Consider the following 22009-nt stretch of genomic DNA (forward strand, 5'->3'; position numbering starts at 1 on the left):
TCACCCCCAAGTGCCCCAAAATTTCTGTTTTCAATTTTGCATATCCTTTGGCGTCCTGTAAGGCTAAATCATAGTAAGCCTTTTGTCGCTCCCCCATTAAGTATGGCGCCAGGACTTTCGCCCACTGCTGTTTCTTCTACTCACTTTGCTCCTCCTAGCTTTTGTTGGCGCTCCTGTATGTGAGGTCTCTTTTGTTGCCCTTAAGTGGATATGCTTTAAAGGTATATTTTTTCCATCCCTATAGTTTAAATTACTTTTTTTTTTCATAATCCAAATTACAACAACTTTTTTCTATTTTCTTTTTTACGTTGTTCTCTGAACACACGCCAATTTACATCAGCTGCATTGTAATGTTTAATATTACACCAGTTAAATATTTTTTTATATGAAACTACTATTTGTTTTTATCCCGTTACAGCCACATCCATGAGTGCGAACAACCAAACAACAGTTGTCGAGTTCTTCCTCTTAGGATTCCGGAACCTTCATGCTTTTAAGTTTCTCCTATTTTCATTGCTCCTCCTAGTTTATGTTGTATCGTTGGGTGGAAACCTCCTGATCATCACTTTGGTTCTGTTCAGTAGCCTTCTTCGATCTCCTATGTACTTTTTTCTCAGTCACTTGTCCTTCTGTGACACGGTGTTTACCACCAACATCTTACCAAACATGCTGCAGGTTATACTACAGGAAGGCAGCAGGTTGTCCATTGTGGGCTGCATCACCCAGTATCATGTATTTGGTTTCTCAGCAACTACGGAGTCATTTCTTCTCACGGTCATGTCCTATGATCGCTACTTGGCCATATGTAATCCATTACGGTACACGGCCATGATGAATTCAAGTCTTCAAGTTCTTCTTGTGTCTTCTTCTTGGTTCCTTAGCTTCGTCATAACCTTGACTTCACTTCTCCTCATCTGTAGGCTCCAGTTCTGTGGACCCAATGTGATCGATCATTTCTTCTGTGATGTGGCTCCTCTTTTGGAACTCTCTTGCTCGGATACTTCTACCATAAAAATCGAAATATATGTGTGCTCCATCCCCATAGTGCTGTTTCCATTTCTGTTCATAATGGGAAGCTACATCTCCATCTTCTTGAGTATTTTACGGATTTCAACCACCTCTGGAAGGCAGAAGGCTTTCTCCACCTGTAGCTCACATCTCACTGTAGTCTCCTTGTATTACGGGACACTATTTGCCGTGTACGTGGTACCCACTAGTGTTTCCTCACTGAACCTTAATAAGATCTTGTCTCTGTTATATACAGTGGTCACCCCCATGTTCAATCCTATTGTCTATAGTCTGAGAAACCAAGAGATAAAAAGCGCATTAGAGGTCCAAGTCGTTGCCAGACGTAACAGATATTAAGCAGGCATTGAATCCTATGTATATCGCAGGACCTTAGTCCAGTGGGCAGGTCATATTGGAACCCTTACAACCATCTCCTAATTCACTTGTTTCCGCGGTTCTTATATTGGTTAGCCAGCCTAGTAGAGTGCCATCGCTGTGGCATGATGCACAGGCGACATCTGATCAAAAGATAAGTAGGTCGCTGGCAGGTAGGAGGGAGCTCTTAGGGCTCCCATCCAGCAGCTATGCAATTCTGACCTGGCCGCTGAACCACAATCCTGCAAATCAATTTCTTCATCCCAAAAAATGTTCAATAAAATGTCAATATTTGTTCCCCTGGTGGTAGTGATTTAGAATAAGGACATCCAACTGATTTATGACATCTTACTGGGAATGATCCGCAGGAAAAAGTATGCATATAAGCTCTCTTCCAGAGGGATACAAATGTTCTCTTTTATGCCACCTATAGCTAGCTACAGATGTGTCCTTACTAGTGATGAGTGAGCACTAAAATGCTCGGGTACTCGTTGCTCGGGTCGAGCAAATTGGAATACTCAGGTGCTCGACCCGAGCAACGAGCCCAATGTAAGTCTAAGGGAAACTCGAGCATTTTTCAGGCAGCTACCCCCGGCGGTCTGCAGAGGGCCTAAAAATTGCCCAAATCAATGGGAACACTGCTCAAATGACATGGGAACAGCATGAGGAAGACCCCTGGAAGCATCTCTGACCCCCAGGTCACTGCTGTCAGCAACGTGGTCAGATTATTACACCACTTTTACGGACTCAAATAAAACATACAAAAACGAAACCAAAATGGATTTTCCTGGGAAATATATTATGGAACATCCTTTCCAGGGTAATGACTTGCATAGAAGGCAAAATAAATAACCAAAACCAAAAATATTCTTCCACACCTTGGGCTATGTTCACACGTTGCGTTTTTGATGCGTTTTTGCACTTTTGTATTGCTTTCAACCAAGACAAATGCATTCACCAGGAAATGTAATTTTAACATTTTACAACCTTATCTGGCCATGTGGTGTGTGACACATCATCAGACACATGCATACAGTACTGAAAAGACATGGGAACAGCATGGGGAAGACCTCTGGAAGCATCTCTGACTTCCAGGTCACTTCCTAAAAGTGTGCCAATCATAAGTGATCCTTGGCGCATGTGAAGATGCCTCCCGCCATGCACCTGTCATTGCAGACTTGCAACAATCACCGTCCAAGTCCTTGTCCCACTGCAGCGTTCAGTTGTCCCTACCCCATTCTTTGGAATGCAAGTGCAAGTATGCAGCCAGCCACCCACCCACCCACAGGCTGCAATACTATACTGCCAAATTTTTGACAGCTGCTTGCACTTGAAATGTGGGCGATTAAGCTCGTGGAGGCGGAAGCTTTTCATAACCTCATGCCAGCGGCGGCCAAGTGCCCATACTCGGCCCCCAGCCGCCACTAGATTTCCCGGTATCGCCTCCGCCTTCCACAAGCACGGGTCCCACAACATTACCCGTGCCCTCCCCAGTGCACTTACTGGGAAGGACCTGCCTAACCACAAACACGTGGACAGGTGAATGTGGCCAGGGACGGTACGGAGCCAGTCCACAACTTTTTTTGCTGACAGTTGTATTTAGCTTGGTGAAAGGACTGGCATAGAGGGAAACCCTATCTAGCCTGCATGTCATTTCTCACAGGAAGTCCTGTAAAGCTGCTTTCACTTGAAATGTGGCCTTTCAGGCTCATGGAGGCGGAAGCTTTTCACAACCACATGCCTCATGCCTCGTGTCCATACTCGGTCCCCAGCTGTCACTATTTCTCCGGGTGTTGTCTCCGTCTTCTACAAGCGCGGGTCCCTGAACATTACTGCTGGTACATTTTTGGGGGAACATGCTTGCCTCCTACCAGCCTGGAATATTTCCAGCAAACTATGGTATGACACCATGGTATTAGCACTGCCCCCAGTAGCAGTAGCGAAGCCATCTCCAATTTCCTTCTCAGGAATTTTATTTGGTAGACTGAGTGGCTTCCCAAATACATCTTCTCACAAAGGAGCTGAAGATAGAGTGGCAGCAGGTGCAAGTTTCTCCAGCCTGTTAGATATTAGAGGGTGAACGGCAGTACATTGGATCAGTGGTTAGCACTGAAGACTTGCAGCGCAGGGATCCTGGGTTCAAATCCCAGCAAGGACAACATCTGCAAGGACTTTGTATGTTCTCCCCATGTTTGCGTGGGTTTCCACCTCAGTAAAAAAAACAGCCATAGAGTGTCCGGGAACATTTCCACACACTTTTCTTAGCCAGAACTGCTTCTCGGCAGGGTTGGACGGTCCCACCAGAGAATCCTCTGGTGTGCCTTGGCTTCTACCTCAGGAAAGTTCATGATAGCGCTAAATTTGCAGCTGCTATGGGACTCTTGAGCGGGGGAGAAAGATTAGCCCTCAGAATCAAATCCTCTGGTGGGCACAATGTTTTTCAATCTGAAACAGCTTCTCAGTGGGAGTTGTATTTCACCACAGCCATATTGTTTAGCTCGGTGAAAGGACTGGTATAGAGGTAAACTGTATCTACCCCAGATGTCATTTCTCCATCACCAGGTTCCGCCCATTGTCACACACGACCATGACAGGCTGTATGTTCAGGGGTGAGAGCCACAGATCAGGCTGCTGTGTTACAGCTTTCAACAACTCTGCAGCGCTGGGCGGTTTGTCAATTAAGCATTAAGCATGTTATCTTCAGCACAGCCTGTTGTCGCTTGGCCAAGGCAGTGCTGCAGTGCTGTCAGCTTGTGACTGATGTGGTCATTTCGGAGATGGAGGAGGAGGTGCATGAGCTGAACAATGTGATTAGATTGTTGTTAAATTGGTGACACTGTTTTTTATACTAAAGAAAGATCCTATTGTTTTTGTTTTTTTTTATTTTATTTTTTTAAGACAAATGCATTCACCGGGAAATGTCATTTTAACATTTTACAACCTTAGCTGGCAATGTGGTGTGTGACACATCATCAGACACTTCCTGTTTTATTTATGATGGAGGGACTCTGAAAGTCATAAAGCCTATTTTTATAGGGACATCAGACGGCCCTCACCATTCTTAAAAGGCCAGAAGTCGGCCCTAGCTATTGTTAGAGAGCCATCAGCCGGCTATGCTTTGTTGTTCCCATTATTAACAAGTGGGTCTCCTATACTGTTATTGCGTATCCAGTGACTGCAAGGGCTGCCAAAATTTGGGAAAAACCCCACTAAGAATTTAAAGACACATAAAGACACTCTCTACAGCAGTTCCTGCTAAGCTGCGGTCATCTTACAGACTCCCACCTGGAAGCGTTTTCCCTTGTTGTGCTGGGCTCCTTTGCACAACAGGACCAGGTGATTGGTCACAACATCCTCCCCCTTCACCCCCCCCAAACCTCAGGCTCTTCACCATTGGCGCTCCAACTACTTTTGTTTTCCACTAAGAATTTAAAGACACACAGAGCAGGGCCACAGTAACAAGGTACGACATGTTCCCATTAGAAAGGAGAGGGTCTGCTATACAGTTATAGGTTATGCAGTGAGTGCAACGGCTGACCAATTTTAGTAAAAACACCACTAAGAATTTAAAGACACATAGAGCAGGGCCACAGTAACGACAAATTCCCATTAGAAAGGAGAGAATCTCCCATAGTGCTGGCCTATGCAGTGAATGCAAGGGCTGCCAAAAATTTGGAGGCACTTCAATGCCCCTTGGAAGAGACGTGGAGGAGGGCATCATAAAAAATGTTCCCATTAGAAAGGAGCGGGCCTCCTATACTTGTAATGCCCATGCACTAAGTGTATGGGCTGACAAACATTTACCCCTGTGGGGTATACATGAACATACTGTATCAAAAAATTTTTTACGGGCATCATAAACACCCTTTAAAAAAATTAGGTGGTTGTTGCATCACGGACCACCGTCACCCTGGTGATATGGTGGTGGAGGATGAGGAGAAGGAGGAGGACAAGAGCAAATAGCCAAAATCAGGAAGCGTATACCCATGTGTGGATGTGAAAAGGTGCATGGGAATACACCTTTCAAGAAAAGACACTGGATTTGAGTTTGTTACGCTGCTATCATTCGGTGGTGTTGAGAAGTCTGGCCCAATCCAACCCTTGTTCATTTTTGTAAGAGTCAGCCTGTCAGCATTTTCTGTTGACAGGCGGATGCGCTTATCAGTTATATATCCACCAGCGGCACTAAAAACCCGCTCTGATAAAACGATGGCGACAGGGCAGGCCAGGACCTCCAAGGCATAGAGAGCCAGTTCGTTCCACGTATCCAGCTTGGATACCCAATAATTATAAGGCACAGCGGAATCATGGAGGACGTTGGTACGGTCGGCAAGGTACAGCCTCAGCATCTTCCCAAACTTTGCACTCCTTGTGAGAGTACCCGGCGCCTCAGGGACTGTCCGATGGGAGGATCTGAGAAAACTCTCCCAGAACTTTGACAGTGTTCCCCTGCCTCTGCTGGATTGAAGTTGTGTCTCTCTCGCCTGTACTCCTTGGTTGTCCAACAAAGTGTGCCCTCTGCCGCCAGCGTTTTTAGATGAGAATTTTTTTAATAGTTCGGCAACAAGGGCCTTCTGGTACAGCCCCATTTTTGTAGACCTGTCTGCCTCAGGAATAAGAGATATAAAGTTCTCCTTGTAGCGTGGGTCTAGAAGTGTCACCAACCAGTAATGACTGTCACCCAAAATTTTGAGAACGCGAGGGTCATGGGAAAGGCAGCGTAACATAAACTCAGCCATGCGTGCCAGACTACTAACAGGCAAGACTTCCGTGTCCTCACGAAGAGGATGACTGACCATGCTCTCCTCCTCCTCCTCCTCTCTGTCCTCTGGCCATCCACGCTGACCAGACGGTATGACAGCTGTGCAGGTAGTACCGTCTATAGTGCATGAAACTAGCTCCTGTCCTTCCTCCTCCTCCTCCTCTTCCTCATTGTCACCCAATCCACGTTGGGATGAGATGAGGCGTGGCTGTGTGTAATCACCCTGTATGGTTCCTTGCTCCATCTTATCGTGCTCTGCCTGCAATGCATCCTCTTTGATTGTGAGCAGAGAGTGTTTCAGAAGACAGAGAAGCGGAATGGTGACGCTAATTATGGCGTCATCACCGCTCACCATCTTGATGGAGTCCTCAAAGTTTTGGAGGATAGTACATATGTCTGACATCCATGTCCACTCCTGAGGTCTTATGTGTGGAGTCTGAACGGAATAACGACGGCCTTGTTGATGCTGGTACTCAACAACTGCCCTCTTCTGCTCACAAATCCTTTCCAACATCTGCAGTGTAGAGTTCCAACACATGCGGACATCACACACCAGTATGTGAGCCGGAAGCTGCAAACGCTGCTGAAACACTGCAAGGGCGGCGGAAGCTGTAGCTGACTTTTTAAAATGGATACACAGGCGGCGTACTTTAACAAGCAGATCCGGCAGCTCCTGGTAGGATTTGAGAAACCGCTGAACCACGAGGTTAAGCACATGGGCCAGGCATGGTACGTGTGTGAGCTCGCCTCGCCTCAGAGCCGCCACCAGGTTCCCGCCATTGTTACACACGACCATGCCTGGCTGTAGGTTCAGCGGTGTGAGCCACAGATCTGCCTGCTCTTTCAGAGCTGTCCACAACTCTTCAGCATTGTGCAGTTTTTGACCTAAGCATATTAGCTTCAGCACAGCCTGTTGCCGCTTGGCCGAGGCAGTGCTGCAGTGCTTCCAGCTTGTGACTGATGTGGTCATTTCGCAGATGGAGGCTGAAGAGGAGGAGGAGGCTGAGGAGGATAACGTGCAGGAGCTGTAGACCGTGGGGGCAACCCTGATTGACCTAGGGCCCGCAATCCTTGGCGTCGGGAGGACGTGTTCCGCCCCAAGGTCCGACTGGGTCCCGGCTTCCACTATGTTAACACAGTGTGCCGTCTGTGAGATGTACCGTCCCTGCCCACAAGCACTTGTCCACGTGTCCGTGGTTAGGTGGACTTTACCGGTAACTGCGTTGGTGAGAGCACGGCTAATGTTTTGGGACACGTGCTTGTGTAATGCGGGGACAGCACACCGGGAGAAATAGTGGCGGCTGGGGATCGAGTACCGAGGAACGGCCGCTGCCATCAGGTTGCGGAATGCTTCCGTCTCCACGAGCCTAAAAGGCAACATTTCGAGCGCAAGCAGTCGTGAAATGTGAGAATTTAGTAGTGTGGCCTGTGGGGCGTTGGCGGCATATTTGGCTTGCGTTCCAAGGACTGGGGTATGGACAACTGAAACCTGGGCTGGGACAAGGACATGGACGTGCTTCCTGATGCTGCTACTTGAGAGTGTGCAACGACAGGTGCAGGGCAGGAGGCATCTTTGCATGCACCATGGACAGGGGATTGGCTTGCATCCACAACAGCAGAAGAAGCAATGGTGCCACCCGCAGACACTATCACTGGACCCTGGGGTTCGGCCCACAAAGTCGGGTGCTTTGCTGCCATGTGCCTGATCATGCTGGTGGTGGTCAGGTTGGTCGTTTTGCCACCCCTGCTGATGATGGTCTGGCAGGTGGTGCAAATGGCCTTTTTGGGGTTATCGGCAGAGTCTTTAAAAAACAACCAGACTCGGGAAGACCTAACAGTTGTACTGGCAACTTCCTTCGTGTTGGTGTTACGGGTAACGGTTGCCTGCCTTCTTCCTGCCTGTTGGGGTGCTCTGCCTCCCTCCCCCTGTGCTGCTATCCTCGCTCTGCATGTCCTCCTGCCAGGTTGGGTCAGTTACTATATCATCCACCACCTCGTCTTCCACTTCTGCACCCTGGTCCTCCTGACTTTCTGGCAATTGTGTCTCATCATCGTCCACCTCTTGTGACACTTTCCCACCGTCGCCTTCGTGTGACCGTGGCTGCTTAAATATTTGGGCATCGATACACGCGATCTCCTCTTGCCCCGCTTCAAGTGGACAGGGCAAGAGGCCCGAATCTATAAATGGAAAAGTGAACAGCTCTTCAGAGTGTCCAAATGTGAGATCAGTTGTCTCCGGGTACTCGGCATGGTGGGAGGAAGGAGGATCAGGGTGAGGAATATGCGGCCCAGACTCACAGCTACTGAGACTTGACCGTGTGGAAGACAGGGTGGTGGTGGTGGTGGTGGCTAAGTGACTGGAAGCATTATCCGCTATCCAACTAACAATCTTTTGACACTGCTCTGGGTTCAGTAGTGGTGTGCTGCGGTCCCCTAGAAATTGGGACAGGAAGGTCAGACGAGAAGATGTGGGTGTTTGTTGTGGCACAATTTCGGCTTGCCCACAGCCTTGTCCTCGGCCTCTGCATGCACCATCACCATCACGTCTAGTTCCCCATCCCTTGCCACCTGCCTTGCCCATTTTAAATGGAGGACAGTATCTTCCACGCTCACTACAAATGACTGAGTTTGGAGCGAACTTATATGTGATCCGTGTGACGGAGAAAACAGAGTTTTAAATACCTGGCCTGTAGGTAAGTAAACTGCTGTGAATAGCTTCACTGACACACTGAAATTTTTTTTAATGGAGGCCAGAAATGGCAGTATTTTCTGAAAACGTATATGTGATCCGTGTGATGGAGAAAACACAGTTTTAAATAGCTGGATTTCTAGCGCTGTAATATGGAAAGGACCTGGCTGTATTCTGCAGTGCCAACAAGCAAATGGCACAGAAAAACTGTGTTCTCTGGATTGCTTTTAAAGCAAATAATGAGGATTAAGATGCAAAAAAAATTATTCCTGGCCCCTGAGTCCTGGGCCTATTTCTAGAAACATGTAACAGCAGCAGACAGAACTGGAATGGAGCCTCTTGTCCTATGTGCACTGCAGTCTGCTATATACACCGCCTGCCTATATACACTGCCTGCCTATATACACTGCCTGCCTGATATCTCTGCAGATAGATTAGTCCTCAGAAGGACTGTTTGTTAAGATGGATATAGTGGTGGCCAAAAGTATTGGCACCCCTGCAATTCTGTCAGATAATACTCAGTTTCTTCCTGAAAATGATTGCAATCACAAATTCTTTGGTCTTATTCTCTTCATTTAATTTGCTTGCAAGGAAAAAACACAAAAGAGAATGAAGCAAAAATCAAATCATTGATCATTTCACACAAAACTCCAAAAAAGGGCCGGACAAAAGTATTGGCACCCTCAGCCTAATACTTGGTTGCACAACCTTTAGCCAAAATAACTGCGAACAACCGCTTCCGGTAACCATCAATAAGTTTCTTACAATGCTCTGCTGGAATTGTAGACCATTCTTCTTTGGCAAACTGCTCCAGGTCCCTGATATTTGAAGGGTGCCTTCTCCAAACTGCCATTTTGAGATCTCTCCACAGGTGTTCTATGGGATTCAGGTCTGGACTCATTGCTGGCCACCTTAGAAGTCTCCAGTGCTTTCTCTAAAACCATTTTATAGTGCTTTTGGAAGTGTGTTTTGGGTCATTGTCCTGCTGGAAGACCCATGACCTCTGAGGGAGACCCAGCTTTCTCACACTGGGCCCTACATTATGCTGCAAAGTTTGTTGGTAGTCTTCAGACTTCATAATGCCATGCACACGGTCAAGCAGTCCAGTGCCAGAGGCAGCAAAGCAACCCCAAAACCTCAGGGAACCTCCGCCATGTTTGACTGTAGGGACCGTGTTCTTTTCTTTGAATGCCTCTTTTTTTTTCCTGTACACTCTATGTTGATGCTTTTTCCCAAAAAGCTCTACTTTTGTCTCATCTGACCAGAGAACATTCTTCCAAAACGTTTTAGGCTTTCTCAGGTAAGTTTTGGCAAACTCCAGCCTTGCTTTTTTATGTCTCGGGGTAAGAAGTGGGGTCTTCCTGGGTATCCTACCATACAGTCCCTTTTCATTCAGACGCCGACGGATAGTACGGGTTGACACTGTTGTACCCTCGGACTGCAGGGCAGCTTGAACTTGTTTGGATGTTAGTCGAGGTTCTTTATCCACCATCCGCACAATCTTGTGTTGAAATCTCTCGTCAATTTTTCTTTTCCGTCCACATCTAGGGAGGTTAGCCACAGTGCCATGGGCTTTTTGAACTTCTTGATGACATTGCGCACGGAAGACACAGGAACATTCAGGTCTTTGGAGATGGACTTGTAGCCTTGAGATTGCTCATGCTTCCTCACAATTTGGTTTCTCAAGTCCTCAGACAGTTCTTTGGTCTTCTTTCTTTTCTCCATGCTCAATGTGGTACACACAAGGACACAGGACAGAGGTTGAGTCAACTTTAATCCATGTTAACTGGCTGCAAGTGTGATTTAGTTATTGCCAACACCTGTTAGGTGTCACAAGTAAGTTACAGGTGCTGTTAATTACACCAATTAGAGAAGCATCACATGATTTTTCAAAGGGTGCCAATACTTTTGTCCAGCCCCTTTTTTAGGTTTGGTGTGGAATTATATCCAATTTGGCTTTAGGACAATTCTTTTTGTGTTTTTTTCATTGAAGACAAATTAAATGAAGATAATAATACCAAAGAATTTGTGATTGCAATCATTTTCAGGAAGAAACTGAGTATTATCTGACAGAATTGCAGGGGTGCCAATACTTTTGGCCAGCACTGTATGTGTAATGTACGTTTTTACTCCCTACACTACCTAATACACAATCAAATCTCTCCGTGACACAGCTGCAGCTCTCCCTACACTATCTGATCCGGAGTGACTGTGACGAGCATGGCGGCGCCAGGTCTGATATACACCTGATGACGCTGTGCGGCCAGCCAATCACTGTAATGCCCACAACCAAAATGGCTACGGCATTACAATGAGTGGCAGGCAATCCCTGCATGTTCATTGGCTCTCTAAAGAGCGCCAAACATGCAGGGAGGGGACCCGAGTTCCCGCCCGAGCAACGCGGAAATACTCGCTGAGCTTGTCGAGCACCTTGATGCTCGGGTGAGTACCGAGCAGTAGCGAGCGCGTTGGTTCATAACTAGCTATGTGTCTATATGACATATTTCTTTACAATAGGAGTCAATATTCAATCTGTATGCCCAGGCAACTGCCTTCGATTGAGGTCTGCTGTTGATGGAATGGCAATGGAAGACTTTTAATGTATGTCTCTAATGGAAGACAAAACTAAAATGTGAACAGAGCCTAAGCGAGTTGCTGGAGTATCTATCTGTCTCCATACGTTCCATAGGCTTCAAGGGGTGGTCAAGTACTTGGACAACCTCTTCTTGAATGTTGTCCCCCAGGTGTAAGCTTATCTTACTGAGAGGACCCAGGAAATTAAAAAGGAGTTGTCGAAGTAGCGAAAACTATATTTTGTGTGGAGTGGAGCATCCACTCAAGCCAAGGTAGCACTATAGAAACAGACTGCAACACTGGCCTCGACGGCAGGGATGAAAAGTCACCATTTTTGGCTCTTTCTTATTTTTTACTCCCCTTGTTCCAAGAGTCATGAGACCATTCATTTTACCATGTAATGTACTGAAAGACGGGAATAAAATCCCACATGTGGAGAAATTGTGAAAAAAATTACAATTCCGCAATTATTTTATTTACAGCATTCAATGAGGCCGATACATCAAGAGAATCTGCCAGTCTTGCAGGAGTAGAAGGCGCCAAATTTCTTAAGAGGCTTTGGTGCCACTACTATATGGCGTGCACCACACCAGACATCCTACTCCAGTCCAATACTAAGCTGCCCCTTTGGATGAATTTGATGGGCAGGCGTGACAATACCCCAGCCACCCATTTTGGAAGAGCTGATTCAAACCAGTGTGAAAACGCCAAAAGTTGCAAAATATTTGCGCAATTCCACATTGCGCAAACATTTTTTTACTTTTCAAAGCTTTTACGCCACATGTGTTTTGATGAATCCGCCATATTGGAACAACATGGAAACATGGTTCTTCAGGTCAGAACGATTACACAGATACCAAACTTGTACGGTTTTTATTATTATTATTTTCAAGTGGTGTAAAAAAAAAATGTCGCCATTTTCTGCGACCCATAAGCTTCTTATTTTTCCATGGATAGCACTGTGTTGAGGGTTTGTTTTTTTACGTTGTGAACTGACATTTTACAGGTACTATTTTGGGATACATGCGACATTTTCATCGTTTCCTACCACAGGTTTTCGTGGAGTTGCCGCAACCAAAAAAAAGCAAAAATTCTGCTGTATTGCTGCATAGAGCTAAAATCACATTCTCCAGCCTGAGGGTAGGTTTCATAGGAGTACCGTCTCGGCAGCCAAGGGGGCCTTTTCAACCAATTTGTGCCACACGATCATGTCAATGGGGACCAATGGGAACACAGAATGGTGCATCCCTAACACCTCGTGCCATAAATGCCGCTGTCACTCAAAAAATGCTTCAAAGACTGCCAAGCGGTTAAAATAAGTGACCTGAGCAGTTTCCTGGCATTTTCTGATATGAACTTGATCCATACTTTATAATAGAAGTCAATGGGAAGGCTACATAACACTACAAAGATTAGGCATCTTTCTGAGCATTTTGTAAGCGTGATTGAGGTGTTGTTTCTTCAGGGGGATAGTCTTGTAATGGATGGTAATTTACTTTATATACCCATCTCCAGGGAAGGCTCCAGGTTTTTGTGGGCCCCGGGCGAAAAAAGTCTCAGTGGGCCCCTTTAACACATACCACGATTCATGATGCACAGATACCGCAGAGAAATATATATATATATATAGTACAATGCAAAGATTTCACTTCTTACATTACATGAGTGATATCTATTGTAAATTCCACAATAGATCAGAAACCAGCGAATCGCTCCACACAGTATACTGGCTCTCATAAAATGCTCCATACAGGATACTGGTCCCCATATAACGCTCCATACAGGATATTGGCCCCCATATAACGCTCCATACAGAATACTGGCCCCCATATAATGCTCCATACAGAATACTGGCCCCCATATAACGCTCAATACAGGATACTGGCCCCCATATAATGCTCCATACAGAATACTGGCCCCCATATAATGCTCCATACAGGATACTGGCCCCCATATAACGCTCCATACAGGATACTGTCCCAAATATAATGCTCCATAAAGAATACTGGCCCCCATAAAAGGCTCAATACAGAATACTGGCCCCCATATAAAGCTCCATACGGAATACTGGCCCAAATATAACGCTCCATACAGGATACTGGCCCCCATATAACGCTCCATACAGGATACTGGCCCCCATATAATGCTCCATACAGAATACTGGCCCCCATATAACGCTTCATGCAGGATACTGGCCCCCATATAACGCTCCATGCAAGATACTGGCCCCCATATAAAGCTCCATGCAGAATATTGGCCCCCATATAACGCTCCATGCAGGCTGTTCCCCACACATAATGCCTCATGCAGGCTGTTCCCCCCCTCCCTTATAATGCCCCATACAGGATGTCACACACCCCCCTCCCTTATACTGCCCCATGCAGGATGTCACACAACCACCCCATATAATGCCCCATGCAGGATGTCACACACCCCCCTCCCTTATACTGCCCCATGCAGGATGTCACACCCCCCCACCTCACGCCTCCCCCTTGTGTGTGTGGCTGAGTTGTGTGTGTGGCTGAGCTGTGTGTATTTAGCTGAGCTGTGTATCTACCTAGCTGAGCTGTGTGTATATAGTTGAGCTGTGTGTGGCTGAGTTGTGTGTGTGGCTGAGCTGTGTGTATTTAGCTGAGCTGTGTATCTACCTAGCTGAGCTGTGTGTATATAGTTGAGCTGTGTGTAGCTTTGTGTGTGTATGTAGCTCAGCTGTGTGTGTAGCTGAGCTGTGTGTATGTAGCTGAGATATGTGTGTAGCAGAGCTGTGTATGTACACAGCTGAGCTGTGTGTGTAGCTTAGCTGTGTGTGTATGTAGCTCAACTGTGTGTGTAGCTGAGCAGAGTGTATATAGCAGACTCTGTGTATGTAGGTCAGCTTTGTATGTACCTAGCTGAGCTGTGTGTGTAGCTGAGCTGTGTGTATGTAGCAGACTATGTGTATGCAGCTGAGCTGTGTATGTACATAGCTGAACAGTGTGTGTGTAGCTGAGCTGTGTGTATTGTAGTGCGGTGGTGTTCACACTGTGCGGTAATAAGGCAGTGACCCAAGTAAAGTTCAACTTAAACGGCTTTATTTGGCAAAAACTTACAACTCAAAAGCAAAAGCTGTCTTCCGGATTGCAGCCGGGATATCCATACACTCCTTGTAAACCTGTTGCCGTGGGAGACGGCGGCACCATGTCACTTAGGGTGCATCAGATACGTTGCCTTCACCGGCCTGTGTTCAGCTTCACACAAGCTTACAGAGCTTCCTGCTATGCTGCTAGAAATCCCAATACTGACACACCCAAAACATTTGCTGCAGGTTTTTAGAAGAAATCTGTGGCCATGTGCCAATTGTAAGACCCGGGCTGGAGGGAGTGGACCGCCCCACTGCCATCCTGTAGTCCACTCCGAGAATAAAAGCCCATGTCGAGTTTTCTTAAATCCAACTTAGCCAAATAGCTTGACCAAGTTCAAACTTTACTTTTATTCTGTACTGCAATCACAGCTGTGCCTGTGATAGTAGCTAACTCCAGTGGGTTCAATATGTCTCTATGCACATCCTAGGAGACACATACTATCCCTCGCATATGATCCCTCTCACTGCCTCAGCTATATCCCCCCTCTGTTCAAACTTGTGGGGTTGAACACTTGTCACCATACAGGGTGCCCTTGACAGGGCATCCGCATTTTCCTGCGACTTCCCAGCCCGATGTTTCACCGAAAAAGTAAAAGTTTGTAGGGACAGTAAGCACCTGGTGACCCGAGCATTCCTCTACTTTGCGTTTCTCATCCAGAGGAGGGGCGAATGGTCCGTTACCAAAAGAAACTGTCGTCCGAGCAAATAATAGCGTAGGGACTCCAAGGTCCACTTAACAGCCAAGCACTCCTTCTCCACTATGCTATAATTTTTTTCTGCTGGGGTAAGTTTCCTGCTCAAGTAGGTGACTGGATGTTCCTCTCCATTCACCTCTTGCGACAGTACCGTTCCTAGGCCTACCCCAGAGGCATCCATGAACCCTTTCTTGAAGTTGGGGCTGGTGAGGACAGGCTGTCCACACAACGCTGACTTCATGGACTAGAACGATTCCTCCGCCTGAGGGTTCCATCGAACCATAACCGACTTTTTAAACTTTAATAAATTGGTCAGGGGCACCGTTCTCCCAGCAAAGTTAGGTATAAATCGTCGGTAGTACCCGACAATGCCGAGGAATGCTCTCACTTGTTTAGCAGTCACAGGCTTGGACCAGTTTTGAATGGCCTCGATTTTGTTTATTTGGGGTTTGATAACCCCACGGCCAATCACGTACCCCAAGTACTGAGCTTCCTCGAGACCTATCGCACATTTTTTTGGGTTTGCAGTCAGGCCTGCTACTCTGAGAGAATCCACTACTGCTTGTACCTGGGACAAGTGGGTCTAAATCAGTACTAAAGATGATAATATCATCCAAATATGCGGACACGTTTTCTTATGGGGCTCCGAGACTATGTCCATCAGCCTCTGGAATGTACCCGGGGCCATATATAACCTAAAAGGCAGGATGACATAGTGATAGAGGCCCTCCGGTGTTATAAAGGCGGTCTTCTCCTTCTCCGATTCTGTCAGAGGCACCTGCCAGTAACCCTTGGTCAGATCGAGCGTGGTGAAGTACTGGGCCTGTCCCAGTCTCTCAGTCAGCTCGTCCACCCGGGGCATTGGATAAAGATCAAAATTTGACACCTCATTCAATTTTTTGAAGTTGTTAAAAAATCGTAACGATCCGTCCGGCTTCAGAATCAGCACAATGGGGCTAGCTCACTCACTCCGGGATTCCTTGATTACTCCTAGTTTGTGCATTTGCTTTACTTCCGCCGCAATGGCTTGCCTCCGGGCTTCTGGTACATGGTACGGTTTCATTCGCACACTCACCAGAGGCTCGGTGACAATGTCATGTTGGATGACAGAGGTGCGGTCGGGCAGTTCGGAGAATACGTCCGTATTCCGCTGCACTAATCTCCGAGCCTCCCACCGCTGCTGCTTAGTGAGGGCATCACTTATCTTTACCTCTCCTCTGGCCTCACCCCTGGCCGGTGACAGATGGTTCCCAGACAGAGTGACCGGAGTGGCATCCGTAACCAAACATTCCCGGTCTTTCCAGGCTTTTAGCAGGTTCACGTGATACAGTTGTTCCGGTTTTCTCTTTCCGGGTTGCTACACTCTGTAATTTACCTCCCCAACCTTCTCTCGGACTTCATATGGCTCTTGCCACTTGGCCAAGAGCTTACTCTCTGCAGTGGGCACTAATACCAATACCCAATCCCCCTTCTTTAAAGGACCTGACCGTGGCCCTTTTATTATACCTGCTACTCTGCGCTGCCTGAGCATCCATTAGATGTTCTTTTACTATAGGCATGACCACTGCGATCCGATCCTGCATATTTGCCACGTGCTCAATTATACTTTTATGCGGAATTGGCTCCTGTTCCCACGTCTCTTTGGCTATGTCCAGCAACTCCCTAGGATTCCTGCAGTACAATAGCTCAAAGGGTGAGAACCCTGTGGAAGTCTGTGGTCCCTCGGGGACAGCGAATAGGGCAGTAAGATGTCCCAAGCCCTCCAATCCTTGGAAACCACTTTTTTTAATATGGATTTGAGGGTTTTATTGAATTGTTCGACTAAACCGTTGGTCTGCGGATGATACACTGATGTGCGCAACTGTTTTATTTTACGCAGCTTGCACAGTTCCTTCGTCACCTTGGACATAAAAGTAGTCCCCTGATCAGTAAGGATCTCTTTAGGCAGCCCAAGGCGACAGAACAATAAGTTTAGCCGAGGTGTGGTGCAGCGGAATGGCCTCTGGGTACTGGGTGGCATAATCGACGACCACAAGTATGTGTTGGTGACCACGAACGGACTTTACAATGGGCCCCACCAAATCCATTGCGATCCGTTCAAAGGGTACCTCTATAACCGGCGGAGGTACCAATGCGCTACGGAAGCTTGTGATTGGTGTGGTCAGCTGACATTCCGAGCAAGATTCACAATACCTCTGTACCTCAGCGTAAATCCCAGGCCAAAAGAACCGTTGCAAGATTTTCTCTTGCATCTTTTTAACCCCATAGATGCCCACCCAGTAGGTGTGTGTGGGCCATTTTGAGTACGGCCTGACTGTACAACTGAGGCACTATTAGTAGTTCCACGACCTCATTCCGGATCTTGTCAACCTTATAGAGTAAATCTTGGTTGCCCGCCATGCACGGAAAAACCGTCTCTGCACCCGGTTGCTGAGCCACCCCATTTTACCTCTATTAACCTTTCTCATGCCCGGGTCAAAGTAGGATCCTGCAGCTGAGCTGTCCCAAACGTACAAGGGGACACTTCCAGTTCTGGGATCGATGGGGTCTCCTCGATCTCTCCTGCCAATAACTTTAGGGGAAACCTTTTGGGGTTGCACTCTGTCCCTAGGTTAGCGACTTGGGATCTTCAGATTCTGCACCCGGACTCATCTGCCTATATAAGGCTTCCTTACAATCACTGCACACCGCACACCAGAGGAACAAGCGGTGGATACCGCGTTCCCAAACCATCATACAGCGCATGTTTCCACACAAGGTATGTGTTCACCACTGACCTCTCTTTATTTGAAGCGGCTATCAGTGCCTCTCCTTAACAAATACCCCCTCTCTCTTCACAGCCTCCTAGGTGGCCTTTGTCCACCATATGAAAATCTTACACATATACTGGTATGTTCTTTTTCCTTTCTCTTATGGGACATCCACCTCATGCCTCCGGTCCCTCCTTCCCTGTCCCTCCCGTGACAGGTAGTCCTCATTTGATGCAAACTACATGTCATATTTTGTAAACATTGGTTATTTTTTCTTTAAATCTCTGTGACCGTATACTGATTGTTATCTATGTTATTTTTGTTGTTTTAGTACACTGATGAAGGTCCTGAGTGACCGAAACGTCTGTACATTGTATTTAACTTCGTTAAAAATCAAGAAAATGTAACAAAAGTCTTAGAGTGCCGGGTTTTTATAGACTTATTACTGGCTTGGTACCTTACCCGGGCACCAACCACTATCAGGAACGTGCGATAGTTTTTCAAAAAACTTGTCCTTCTGTGACACGGTGTTTGCCACCAAAGTCTTAACAAACAAGCTGCGGATGATACTACAGGAAGGCAGCAGGTTGCTGGCTGCATCGCCCAGTATCATGTTTTTGGTTTCTCAGCAATTACGGAGTCATTTATTCTCACAGTTATATCCTACGGCCATGATGAATTCAAGTCTTCAAGTTCTTCTTGGTCCATAAGCTTAATGTTGACCCTGACTGTGCTTCTCCTCATCTGTAGGCTCCAGTTCTGTGGACCCAACGTGATCGACCATTTCTTCTGTGATTTGTGTTCATAATGGAAAGCTACATCTCCATCTTCTTGTCTACAGTCTGAGAACTCAAGAGATAAAAAGCACACTAGAGGTCCAAGTATTTGGCAGACATAACATATATTAAAAACACAAATTTCTCACACTACAAATTCAATATACTATCACTAGATGGTGGCCCGATTCTAACGCATCGGGTATTCTAAAATATGTATACGGCCGACGGGGCGCAATCAGCAGAGCGGTGTTTAAATTTGGCGCCAAAATCGCTGATTGGTCGCGGCCGGCAACCGTGACCAATCAGCAAAGCGGTGTTAAAATTTGGCGCCTATATCGCTGATTGGTCACGGCCGGCGGTCGCGACTAATCAGCTGAGCGGGGTTTAAATTTGGCGCCAATAATGCTGATTGGTCGCGGCCAGCGAACGCGATCAATCAGCAGAGCGGGGTATAAATTTGGCGCCAATACTGCTGATTGGTTGCGGCCGGCGGTCGCGACCAATCAGCAGAGCGGTATTTAAATTTGGCGCCAATAATGGTGATTGGTCACAGCCGTGACCAATAAGCAGAGCGGTGTTTAAATTTGGCGGCAATTATGCTGATTGGTCGCGGCCGGCGACCGCGACCAATCAGCAGAGCGGGGTTTAAATTTGGCGCCAATACTGCTGATTGGTTGCGGGCGGCGGCCGCGACAAATCAGCAAACCGTGTTAGTGAGAACTGGAGAGCGTGTTTAAATTTGGCGCCAAAATCGCTGATTAGTCGCGACCGCGACCAATCAGCAAAGCGGTGTTTAAATTTGGCGCCAATATCGTTGATTGGTCAAGGCCGGTGGTTGCAACTAATCAGCAGAGCGGGGTTTAAATTTGGCGCCAATACTGCTGATTGGTCGCGGCCGGCGACCGCAACCAATCAGCAGAGTGGTGTATAAATTTGACGCCAATATTGCTGATTGGTCGCGGCCGGCAGTCGCGACCAATCAGCAGAGCGGGGTTTAAATTTGGCGCCAATACTGCTGATTGGTCACGGCCGGCAACCGCAACCAATCAGCAGAGCGGTGTTTAAATTTGGCGTTAAAATCGCTGATTGGTCGCGGCCGGCAACCGCGACCAATCAGCAGAGCGGGGTTTAAATTTAGCGCCAATACTGCTGATTGTTCTCGGTTGCCGGCCGCAACCAATCAGCAGAGCGGGGTTTAAATTTGGTGCCAATAATGCTGATTGGACGCGGCCGGCGACCGCGCCCAATCAGCAGAGCGGTGTTTAAATTTGGTGCCAATAATGCTGATTGGTCGCGGCCAGCGAATGCGATCAATCAGCAGAGCGGGGTTTAAATTTGGCGCCGATAATGCTGATTGGTTGCAGCCGGCGGTCGCGACCAATCAGCAGAGCGGTATTAAAATTTGGCGCCAATAATGGTGATTGGTCACGGCCGTGACCAATAAGCAGAGCGGTGTTTAAATTTGGCGGCAATTATGCTGATTGGTCGCGGCCGGCGACCGCGACCAATCAGCAGAGCGGGGTTTAAATTTGGCGCCAATACTGCTGATTGGTTGCGGGCGGCGGCCGCGACAAATCAGCAAACCGTGTTAGTGAGAACTGGAGAGCGTGTTTAAATTTGGCGCCAAAATCGCTGATTAGTCGCGACCGCAACCAATCAGCAAAGCGGTGTTTAAATTTGGCGCCAATATCGTTGATTGGTCAAGGCCGGTGGTTGCAACTAATCAGCAGAGCGGGGTTTAAATTTGGCGCCAATACTGCTGATTGGTCACGGCCGGCAACCGCAACCAATCAGCAGAGCGGGGTTTAAATTTAGCGCCAAAATCGCTGATTGGTCGCGGCCGGCGGTCGAGACCAATCAGCAGAGCGGGGTTTAAATTTGGCGCCAATACTGCTGATCGGTTGCGGGCGGCGGCCGCGACAAATCAGCAAACCGTGTTAGTGAGAACTGGAGAGCGTGTTTAAATTTGGCGCCAAAATCGCTGATTAGTCGCGACCGCGACCAATCAGAAAAGCGGTGTTTAAATTTGGCGCCAATATCGTTGATTGGTCAAGGCCGGTGGTTGCAACTAATCAGCAGAGCGGGGTTTAAATTTGGCGCCAATACTGCTGATTGGTCGCGGCCGGCAGTCGCGACCAATCAGCAGAGCGGGGTTTAAATTTGGCGCCAATACTGCTGATTGGTCACGGCCGGCAACCGCAACCAATCAGCAGAGCAGGGTTTAAATTTGGCGCCAAAATCGCTGATTGGTCGCGGCCGGCGGTCGAGACCAATCAGCAGAGCGGGGTTTAAATTTGGGGCCAATAATGCTGATTGGTTGTGACCGGCGACCGCAACCAATCAGCAGAGCGGTGTTTAAATTTGGCGCTAAAATCGCTGATTGCTCGCGGCCGGCAACCGCGACCAATCAGCAGAGGGGGGTTTCAATTTGGCGCCAATACTGCTGATTGTTCTCGGTTGCCGGCAGCAACCAATCAGCAAAGCGGGGTTTAAATTTGGTGCCAATAATGCTGATTGGACGCGGCCGGCGACCGCGCCCAATCAGCAGAGCGGTGTTTAAATTTGGTGCCAATAATGCAGATTGGTCGCGGCCGGCGGTTGAGACCAATCAGCAGAGCGGTGTTTAAATTTGGCGCCAATACTGCTCATTGGTCGCGGCCGGCGACCGCAACCAATCAGCAGAGTGGGGTTTAAATTTGGCGCCAAAATCGCTGATTGGTCGCGGCCGGCAGTCGAGACCAATCAGCAGAGCGGGGTTTAAATTTGGCGCCAATAATGCTGATTGGTCGCGGCCAGCGAACGCGATCAATCAGCAGAGCGGGGTTTAAATTTGGCGCCAATAATGCTGATTGGTTGGGGCCGGCGGTCGCGACCAATCAGCAGAGCGGTATTTAAATTTGGCGCCAATAATGGTGATTGGTCACGGCCGTGACCAATCAGCAGAGCGGGGTTTAAATTTGGCGCCAATACTGCTGATTGGTCGCGGCCGGCAACCGCGACCAATCAGCAGAGCGGGGTTTAAATTTGGCGCCAATAATGCTGATTGGTCACGGCCGGCGACTGCGACCAATCAGCAGAGCGGGGTTTACATTTGGCGCCAATAATGCTGATTGGTCGCGGCCGGAGGTCGCGACCAATCAGCAGAGCGGTGTTTAAATTTGGCGCCAATAATGCTGATTGGTCGCGGCCGCGACCAATCAGCAGAGCGGGGTTTAAATTTGGCGCAAATACTGCTGATTGGTCGCTGCCGGCGACC

General features: G+C 47.7%; 1 protein-coding gene across 1 annotated transcript; it reads left to right on the forward strand.

The window, feature by feature from the left end:
* The first annotated feature begins 426 nt into the window (after positions 1 to 426).
* Positions 427 to 5500, forward strand: LOC141152669 (olfactory receptor 5G29-like). Its single transcript, XM_073637227.1, has 2 exons — positions 427 to 1325; positions 5404 to 5500. Exons 1-2 carry the CDS (start codon positions 427 to 429, stop codon positions 5498 to 5500), a joined length of 996 nt encoding a protein of 331 aa, XP_073493328.1.
* Positions 5501 to 22009: the final 16509 nt, after the last annotated feature.

Source organism: Phyllobates terribilis, unplaced genomic scaffold (genome assembly GCF_046119375.1).
Source record: "Phyllobates terribilis strain yellow unplaced genomic scaffold, ASM4611937v1 Scaffold_6__1_contigs__length_29720123, whole genome shotgun sequence".
Classification (NCBI taxonomy): domain Eukaryota; kingdom Metazoa; phylum Chordata; class Amphibia; order Anura; family Dendrobatidae; genus Phyllobates; species Phyllobates terribilis.

Coding starts and splice junctions, on each gene's coding strand:
- LOC141152669 (XM_073637227.1), top strand. CDS start 427: ATGAGTGCGAACAACCAAACAACAGTTGTCGAGTTCTTCCTCTTAGGA. Junction 1,326..5,403: donor AACCAAGAGATAAAAAGCGC/ATTAGAGGTCCA, acceptor ATGGGAATACAC/CTTTCAAGAAAAGACACTGG.